The 9,069-nt window shown below is 51.7% G+C and overlaps 1 protein-coding gene across 1 annotated transcript; it reads right to left on the bottom strand.

Annotated features, from left to right (window-relative positions):
- Positions 1 to 899: 899 nt before the first annotated feature.
- On the bottom strand, positions 900 to 7,520 carry ATP1B2 (ATPase Na+/K+ transporting subunit beta 2). Its single transcript, XM_048517746.1, has 5 exons — positions 7,372 to 7,520; positions 4,690 to 4,794; positions 2,559 to 2,761; positions 1,097 to 1,153; positions 900 to 956 (listed from the first exon to the last, which is right to left on the bottom strand). The coding sequence occupies exons 1-5, from the start codon at positions 7,436 to 7,438 to the stop codon at positions 915 to 917; spliced, it is 474 nt and encodes a 157-aa protein (XP_048373703.1). The 5' UTR covers positions 7,439 to 7,520; the 3' UTR covers positions 900 to 914.
- Between the last annotated feature and the right edge of the window lie 1,549 nt (positions 7,521 to 9,069).

The following is a 9,069-nucleotide window of genomic DNA, read 5'->3' as shown; positions in this document are numbered from 1 at the left end:
CCACCCCCCCCCCCCCCCACCCCCCCCCCCCCCCACCCCCCCCCCCCCCCACCCCCCCCCCCCCCCACCCCCCCCCCCCCCCACCCCCATGATGGGAACTGTAGTCCATGACATCTGGAGGGCCGCGAGTTGGACGCCTATGAAGCACAGAATACGTAGTCTTTGATTACTGCAAAAAGGATAGTGGTGACAGAAATCAGAGGATGCGCAGGCATTTGGCAGATCAACTCAATTTTTCTTCAGTCTATTGGACGTTAACTCTGGAGCTACTAGACGGGGAGTCTGTAAACTACAGGTCTTCTAATCTTTCTATTCTTAGCAGGTAAAAACGCAGAAGCAGTTCATTGGGTACCCTCCCAGAGGGGGCGGGGGGATTGAGCCACCTGTATTTTATAATACAGAGGGAAGGGAGTGACTCTTTCCTGAGAACAAATAGCGTTAGCCATACTACCTGGAGAGAGAACAAGGAGACTTGGATAGTTCGCAGCCAATCCACTAATGCCAGCATTAGGGCCTCTCCAATCTGAACGAAATCAGCCAGGAGCGATCGAGTGTTTACAGAGTTCCCCTTTTTTAAAAAAGCAGCCTTTGATCAAGGCTTTGAGCTACTAAAAGCTGACCAGCAAACGTTCCAGGGGTACCCAAAGATGGCATATAGAAGAGCAGCATTGCAAAGGAAATGGAAGTGACAGCTCTCTAGGGGGGACGGGGACTAATGTGCTATCACAGAAGGAGTTGGGGAGGAGCAGGAGAGGCGCATTTTACACTGCCGTGTACAGACTCTGACTGTGAGAATCATAACTACTGGAAGCAAAGAGACTGATCAGGCTAGAAGTGAGACTCCGGGGTTCCATCACAGTTTCCAAAAAGCCAAACCATCTCCCGAGGCACTGCTAGGTTGATCAGTCCCTCTTTTAGCTGTGGCAAACCCTTACCTTACTGGAAAAGCTGAATTTCTGAAGAGACAGGGGTTATGTTATAAAAAAAGAGAGGTGGAGGTAAAAGAGATGAATGTTAGCAGAACGAAATGAGCAGTTGGTGGAAGGAAAGGAGAGGCGGAGTGTCAGGAAAATGCAGGACACTTCTAGGTTTTTACCTTCGCTGCACAGGTAATGTTCATGGTTTTGTTGGCACCGGCAAAGAAGTTGATGACCTGGAGAAGAGAAAGGGGTGGAGAGAAAAGGATAAGGCAGAAGTTGGCCTTATTCCCATTATTCTATCCCCCACTGTGGTTTTTGTAAAAAGGAACAGGACAGTGGCAGAGGGGATAGACCACGGGTCTGCAACCTGCGGCTCTCCAGATGTGCATGGACTACAATTGGCCATGCTGGCAGGGGCTGATGGGAATTGTAGTCCATGAACCTCTGGAGAGCCGCAGGTTGCAGACCCCTGGGATAGACCAACGTTTGCAGGAAACCCTTCACCTTGCTCTAGGGACGACAATCGTCCCAGCCATCACACACGGTAAATTAGGAATGAGCAACTGGACGCCCTTCCAACCCCCCTGAGGAATGAATGCCTCTCCTTGGGCTAGTCACAGCTTCTCGGAGCTCTCTCAGCCCCACCTACCTCACAGGGTGTTTGTTGTGGGGGGGGGGGGAAGGGCAAGGAGATTGTCAGCCCTTTGAGTCTCCTGCAGGAGAGAAAGGGGGGATATAAATCCAAACTCTTCTTCTTCTCTTCTTCCTATGGCCCCAAACACATGAAGCTGCCCAAGCCCCAATCAGACCATCAGTACTGCCAACTCAGACTTGGCAGCCGCTCTTCGGCACCTCAGGCAGAGAAAGGTCTTCTGCATCGCCCAGGGATAGAACCTGGGTCCTTCTGCAAGTTACGCAGCTGTTCTACTGCTGAGCTGCAGCCTCTCCCCTGAAACGGCCTCATATCAATTTGGTATATATACTAAACGAGACCCTTGGTCTATTCTAGTAAGTACTGAACCTGAGACTATCACCCTACCAAGCAAGTGCTCTACCATGGAGCCAGAGAGACACAACGAAGAAGAAGAGTTTGGATTTACATCCCCCTTTCTCTCCTGTAGGAAACTCAAAGGGGCTGACAATCCCCTTGCCCTTCCCCCCCTCACAACAAACAACCTGTGAGGTGGGTGGGGCTGAGAGAGCTCCAAAGAACCGTGACTAGCCCAAGGTCACCCAGCTGTCGTGTGTGGGAGTGCCCGGGCTAATCTGAATTCCCCAGATCAGCCTCCACAGCTCAGGCGGCAGAGCGGGGGAATCAAACCCGGTTCCTCCAGATTAGAATGCACCTGCTCTTAACCACTACGCCCACTGCTGCAAAGAGATGCCTACAGCAACACAATTGGTTGGCAGGTTCCTTCAGGGGGTGAATGTTAGGACATGGACACCCCCACTCACAAGATCCAATAAAGCCTGGACAGCAAGTCAAGATGCCTGTACTGTCGTCTATGCCAATAAAGACTTGCTGCTGCTGCTGCTAAGTCAAGATGCCCACGCCCCCCTTCCCTAGGTGAAACTGGGGAGAGAATCCCAAAACCCGGTCATTCCCTGTGGGGGATCTTCAAGCCCTGGGCTACCTACCCGGTTCATTTTGACAAGGATGCACGGGCGGCCTTCCCGGTAGCCGTAGGTGGAGTCCACGAGGCCCGAGCAGTTGCCCAACATGGTACGGTTGAACTGGCAGGCCCGCTTGGGGTGGTTCAGGACCCCGTTGTCCGGCTGCACGAAGTAACGCCCCGGGACGCAGAGTTCATTGTTGGCCGCTTGCCGGGAGTCGTTGTAGTCTACCATAAAAGAGAGCCAGAAGGCGACGTTCGGGTTGGACTAAGAGCGTGTGAACAGTCAGAAAATTCCCTTAACCACTCTACCACTGTGGGTCTGTTCCCTAATTTAATGTACCAACTAACCTAATACCTTAACCTTCTTCATCACTTCTAAGCCAGAGGACATCCTCAGTCGGTGATCCCCAGAAATTTATAACCACAATTTGGATGCACGTTAAGCACCAATCAATGGAGATCCAATATAGAAACAGAAGATAAACAGGTGACCAAGCCTAGAAGTGCAGGAAACATGCAGATCTGCTCAGAGTATTTTTAAAAAATTATCCAACTTGAGCTGCTTTAAAAAATGCTCCTACTAGCCTCCCCGGTTACACTTGGTACCAAGAAGAAGAAGAAGAGTTTGGATTTATATCCCCCCTTTCTCTCCTGCAGGAGACTCAAAGGGGCTGACAATCTCCTTGCCCTTCCCCCCTCACAACAAACACCCTGTGAGGTAGGTGGGGCTGAGAGAGCTCCGAGAAGCTGTGACTAGCCCTTGGTATTTACACAGAGCTCTGGAATATTTACACAAGCGACCTTGGTATTTACACAGAGCTCTGGAATATTTAAGGAAAGATGTCGGTGGGCATTATTTTATATACTTGGGAGGCCCAAGACCTCGGCTTGCTGCTAACCCACCAGGCCGGCTTCTGGCCCAGGAGAAACTGGAACCAGGGATTTCCCTCGTTCCCGTAGCTCATTTCTTCTTCGCTCTGCCCAATGCCTCCAACTGACAGTACAAAGATTGATTGCATTATAACTAGTTTTATAACAGGGTGGAAATTCTTGGCCAAAACTTTTGGGGGAAAGCTAGTGGTACATTTAGAATCATCGGGGCTATAGGGGCCATCTAGTCCAACCCACAGCATAATACAGGATCACCCTAAAGCGCCCGTGACACCAGGTTGTCCGGCCGATGGTCCAGAGAGGAGTCGGTGGGAGACGACAGAGACCTGGCTTAGATGGTGCCCGAGGCACGGTCCCTTTGCAGAGCGCGAAATCGCGGGTGAGTGAAACTGGACCTCTGGTCCTCCCCTTTACCCTAACGAATTGGGATGCGGGAATTAGAATGTTAATGCAAGCTCTAGTAAACTCTGGGTGTTCCGAATGTTCCAAAGTGTTGTTCTACTTATGGGCTTGTGGCTCATTTACAAGAGGAAGAGGAAGAAGAAGAGGAAGAAGAGGAGGAGTTTGGATTTATATCCCCCCTTTCTCTCCTGCAGGAGACTCAAAGGGGCTTACAATCTCCTTGCCCTCCCCCCCTCACAACAAACACCCTGTGAGGTGGGTGGGGCTGAGAGAGCCCCGAGAAGCTGTGACTAGACCAAGGTCACCCAGCTGGCGTATGTGGGAGTGTACAGGCTAATCTGAATTCCCCAGATAAGCCTCCACAGCTCAGGCGGCAGAGCTGGGAATCAAACCCGGCTTCCTCCAGATTAGATACACGAGCTCTTAACCTCCTACGCCACTACAGCTAGGAGGCACCGGCTGCTGAGAAGACGCCAGGGGGTCAAACCTCCATCACGATTATCAGGAACTCCCCTCCCTCCATTCCACTCAAGAGCTGTTCAGTCCTGCTGTTGGGAGTGAAGGATGGGCAGGTTGCCACCCCCCAGTTAGGACCTGGAGTTACCAGTGACCTTTAGACTACAGAAAATGGCTGCTTTGGAGGGTGTACTCCAACTGGCCATGCTGGCAGGGGCTGATGGGAATTGTAGTCCATGAACATCTGGAGCACCATAGGTTGGACACCCCTGCTATGGGACGAGACCCTGGCGAAATTCCTTCCCTTCCCAAACTCCACCAGGTTTCATCCCCAAATCTTCAGGAATTTCCTAACTCAGAGTTGGAAACACCAAGGGTGAGAAGGGGCGGTCCTCCCCACTCACCCGCCAAAAAAATGTTGAGCTTCTTCACGTAATCCTCCCAGTTTTCTGTGTGGGTCATGTTGTAAGTGATATCCAAAGCATCCGTCTTGGGGCGGATCATCATGCCTGCAAAGGAAGAAACAGAAGGCAACATGTTCGAATTGGACAGAGACTCACTCCAATCCCAGTGCAAAAAAAGACAACACCCGTTACTCCACCCGACTCTCCAAGACCCCTTGGGGGCAACACTGCCACTTCGGGGCCAGCCTACACACGCACGCACAGCTCTGGAACACCTCGAGAACTCTGCAGCTAAGTTTGTGAACAACCTCAGAGTGGCTTGTGTAGTCTGGGCCTGCCCGGATGGGTTTTAACCAGTTTTGTAGCATTGTGGGTCAGCTGCAGAACAGCCCACGAGTCAATAGCACCTTAGAGACAAGCAAGATTTCCAAGGTATAAGCTTTTGAGAATCAGAGCTCTTGGAAGCACCTGATGGAAACAGCTCTGGGGTGCTGCATGGTTTCCGGGCTGCATGGCTGTGTTCTAGCAGCATTCTCTCCTGACGTTTCGCCTGCATCTGTGGCTGGCATCTTCAGAGGTGTATCACAGAGGGAAGCGTGTAACAGTCTGTGTAACAGACTTCCCTCTGTGATACACCTCTGAAGATGCCAGCCATAGATGCAGGCGAAATGTTAGGAACGAGATCCACCAGACCACGGCCACACAGCCAGGAAAACCCACCAGAACCAGTATAATGTTTACGTTTGTAAGCTGCATCAAGCTCTGGAGAGGTAGCACAGAAAGCAAAATTAAAAGTAAAAAGTTTAATCTCTCTGCCAACTATTTGCAAATTGCAAACTATACTCCTAGTTGCAAATTGCAAACTATACTCCTAGTTGCAAATTGCAAACAATACTCCTAGCATTTTGTTGCGCAAAACAGCATAAACGGTCTTTGCCTGGGCTCTGAGGCAAAGCACGCCATGGGCCCTCGAGGGGCTGTCCGTTGCTCCCTACAATGCTCACGGCGGGGAGTGAAATGAGTCTCTGCAGGATATCGGCACACTCACACCCGCACTGTGTGGTCTCAAGCGGTCGTTTGGGTGGCTTGGCCAGAGAACAGACCCTGGGTGGATCTTCACACGAGTGGGCAGGGGATGGCCAGCCGGGATCTTTGTGAACTTCACGCCCCACATTTCAAAGATGGGCTGAATTCCTCCACTCAGCGCAACAAAGAAGCTACCCAAATACCCGGAAACCTGGTGCAACAAACATTATCAGAACATCTGACTGTAAAAACAGGATCAGATTAGAGGACCTCAGCGTTTACCGTCTCCAACCCTGTGACAAGCTAACATTATTATAGCTGCCACAGCCTGCCCTTGGAGGAATCTCAAGTTCTGAGGGTTAGAAAGCCGAACATCTTCTCTGCCCGCCAGGAGCACAATTGCCTGAACTTTCTACAAAGAGAAAATGACTGCTAAATCAGTTTGATGCTTGTAGTATTGTGGATATGTCTGCTGGAATGCCATTAGTACCACATATGATACCAGGGCCTCTTCTCTGCCAACCTAGCTAAGGGTGGGCCTTGGGAAACCCAAATCCAAACCCTTTCTTAGCTCTTACTCTGTCCTGCATAAACTCATCTCTGCTTTACAGGGCTGTTTTACCAGGGTGTAAAGTTGCTCTGAACATGTTGGGAGAGTTCACAAATCTTTCCCTCCCAGGCCACTAAATGGATGGCTCTAGTGGCGTTACCGGCGATGCCCAAACGCTTTCCTCGAGACAAGAGCACCTGCCCTCCGTGCTAGAGCTCAGAAGATGTGAAGACAAGAGGGCTTCTGAACATATCTAGAGTATTGTAGAAGGCTTCCACGGCCGATTCAACTGGTTGTGGTGGGTTTTCCAAGCTGTGTGGCCGTGGTCTGGTAGACCTTGTTCCTAACGTTTTGCCTGCATCTGTGGCTGGTATCTTCAGAGGCGGATCACAGAGGGAAGTCTGTTACCGGACTGCAGTGGACACGGTGTGTAACAGACTTCCCTCTGTGAGACACCTCTGAAGATGCCAGCCACAGATGCAGGCGAAATGTTAGGAACAAGACCCACCAGACCACGGCCACACAGCCCGGAAAGCCCACCACAACATATCTAGAGTGCTTTCACCATTCAGCCATGCTCTGAACAACCGAGCATAAGGTTTCTAGGTAAACAGTGGCGTAGGAGGTTAAGAGCTCGTGTTTCTAATCTGGAGGAACCAGGTTTGATTCTCCGCTCTGCCGCCTGAGCTGTGGAGGCTTCTCTGGGGAATTCAGATTAGCCTGGGCACTCCCACACACGCCAGCTGGGTGACCTTGGGCTAGTCACAGCTTCTCGGAGCTCTCTCAGCCCCACCCACCTCACAGGGTGTTTGTTGTGAGGGGGGAAGGGCAAGGAGATTGTCAACCCCTTTGAGTCTCCTGCAGGAGAGAAAGGGGGGATATAAATCCCAACTCTTCTTCTTCTTCTAAACTGGGGGTGGGGCCGACACACAGCACTTTCTGCCCCCCGGCTCATTCCATTGCTAGACCCGTGTTATCTGCCACATATGAGCCTGGCATACTGGTGCCTGAGAAACTCACCACTCCACAACGGGCAAGGCTGGCAGTAAACACAAGGCCATGCCAACTGACCCAGGGTGGTAACTATGCCGAAGAGGACCCCTTACCTGGAATAGACAGACGGTCCTGGTATTTGGGGATATTTGGGTCCACCGTCTGCAACATCACCCACATGGTGAGTGTGAAGAGGGCCGTGAGGAAGCCGTAGAAGATCAGATAGAAGAGCAGGATCAGAGCTGGCGGGAGGAGAAGAGAAAGAACACAATTAGAGGCGGGAGCAAAGTCACAGCTGGGCAGCCCCAGACTAACCCCACAAGCAGTTATCTCTGGCCCACTCCGAGCTGCCCCATCTTTTGGTACCCTCCCACAAACCCAGGAACTCGGCAGCTCCCCCCCCCCGCCCCGCAACACCGAGAATTCGTGCTGCCAAAGGACATGGGGAATTCAGATTAGCCTGTACACTCCCACACACGCCAGCTGGGTGACCTTGGGCTAGTCACAGCTTCTCGGAGCTCTCTCAGCCCCACCCACCTCACAGGGTGTTTGTTGTGAGGGGGGGAAGGGCAAGGAGATTGTCAGCCCCTTTGAGTCTCCTGCAGGAGAGAAAGGGGGGATATAAATCCAAAACCTTCTTCTTCTTCTTTAGCCTTATCCACAGCTCCCAATTCCACACATCGTTTTTATTCCAGTGTATTTTCTACCCCACCCCCCACCCCCCCACACACACACTCAGCCTTAAACTTGCCCGAAGTACCAGCCTCATTATCAAGAAGGGCTTTGCGCCAATTTAATTAGATGATTGCTGGGGAGGGGGGGGCGCGGAAATCTGAGAGGGCCCTCCAGTCTCCTCGCAGCTTCTAGATATCAGAAGTGGTTCAACAGTCGGGCAAACTGAACGAACCGTGGCAGGGATACCTCCAGCAAAGAGTTACCCCCTAAACCACAGGTGTCAAACTTGCGGCCCTCCAGATGTTATGGACTACAGGTCCCATCATCCCCTGCCAGCATCATGCTGGCAAGGGATGATGGGAATTGTAGTCCATAACATCTGGAGGGCCACGTGTTTGACACCTATGCCCTAAACCCGTTCCCTTCTAGATCCTTCGGTTGTACCAGGTACAAGCCCCCTGTGTTTACGGATGTAATGAACAGGAAGGGGGGGGGGATCCATGTCCCAAGTTCCTTGCGAGGGGGCACAACCACCACCAGGAATTATTTGACCGCAGCTGCATAACCTCAGCTGGCAAACGGTGCCCTCAAGGATACATGCACCCACCTCTGGGTCAGACAGCCAAGTGCAACGGTTAGAGCAGAGTTGCATCTGAACCAGTGTCAAGACTCAAGTACGAAATTGTGAAAGGTCTCCCAGCATGTGTGGAGTGCCTTTCCTTCATTACTGGGTGACCTTGGGCTAGTCACAGTTCTTCGGAGCTCTCTCAGCCCCACCTACCTCACAGGGGGTTTGTTGTGAGGGGGGAAGGGTAAGGAGATTGTCAGCCCCTTTGAGTCTCCTACAGGAGAGAAAGGGGGGATATACATCCAAACTCTTCTTCTTCTTCTACTGCAGAACAGATTCAAAACGTAGCTTTAAGTTATATCTAAAGGGTTACACGTCAGGACGTATTTATTCGCAGCTGGACTGGACAGCACCTCAGTTTGATGTTCAGTGAGGGATCCTAGAGGCACTGGCAGGAAGAGGGCCGGCTCTCCTCTCTCGGGGCAAGCACAGCCCCAATTCCTTCATCACAGCTTCCTTTCGCAACACAAACACGCAATAGCCACTCCCTTGAGTATCCATTTTGCCA

This window comes from Sphaerodactylus townsendi, linkage group LG15 (assembly GCF_021028975.2).
Source record: "Sphaerodactylus townsendi isolate TG3544 linkage group LG15, MPM_Stown_v2.3, whole genome shotgun sequence".
Classification (NCBI taxonomy): Eukaryota; Metazoa; Chordata; class Lepidosauria; order Squamata; family Sphaerodactylidae; genus Sphaerodactylus; species Sphaerodactylus townsendi.
The sequence above is the reverse complement of the archived record's forward strand: the minus strand, read 5'-3'. Positions and strand labels throughout refer to the sequence as shown.

What these genes read in the sequence shown, in the direction of transcription:
- ATP1B2 (XM_048517746.1), bottom strand. Translation starts at nt 7,438, where the DNA reads ATGTGGGTGATGTTGCAGACGGTGGACCCAAATATCCCCAAATACCAG. An exon ending in GGACCGTCTGTCTATTCCAG is followed by an intron (nt 4,795 to 7,371) that starts GTAAGGGGTCCT and finishes CTTCCTTTGCAG; the next exon opens with GCATGATGATCCGCCCCAAG. An exon ending in TCCTTGTCAAAATGAACCGG is followed by an intron (nt 1,154 to 2,558) that starts GTAGGTAGCCCA and finishes TCTCTTCTCCAG; the next exon opens with GTCATCAACTTCTTTGCCGG.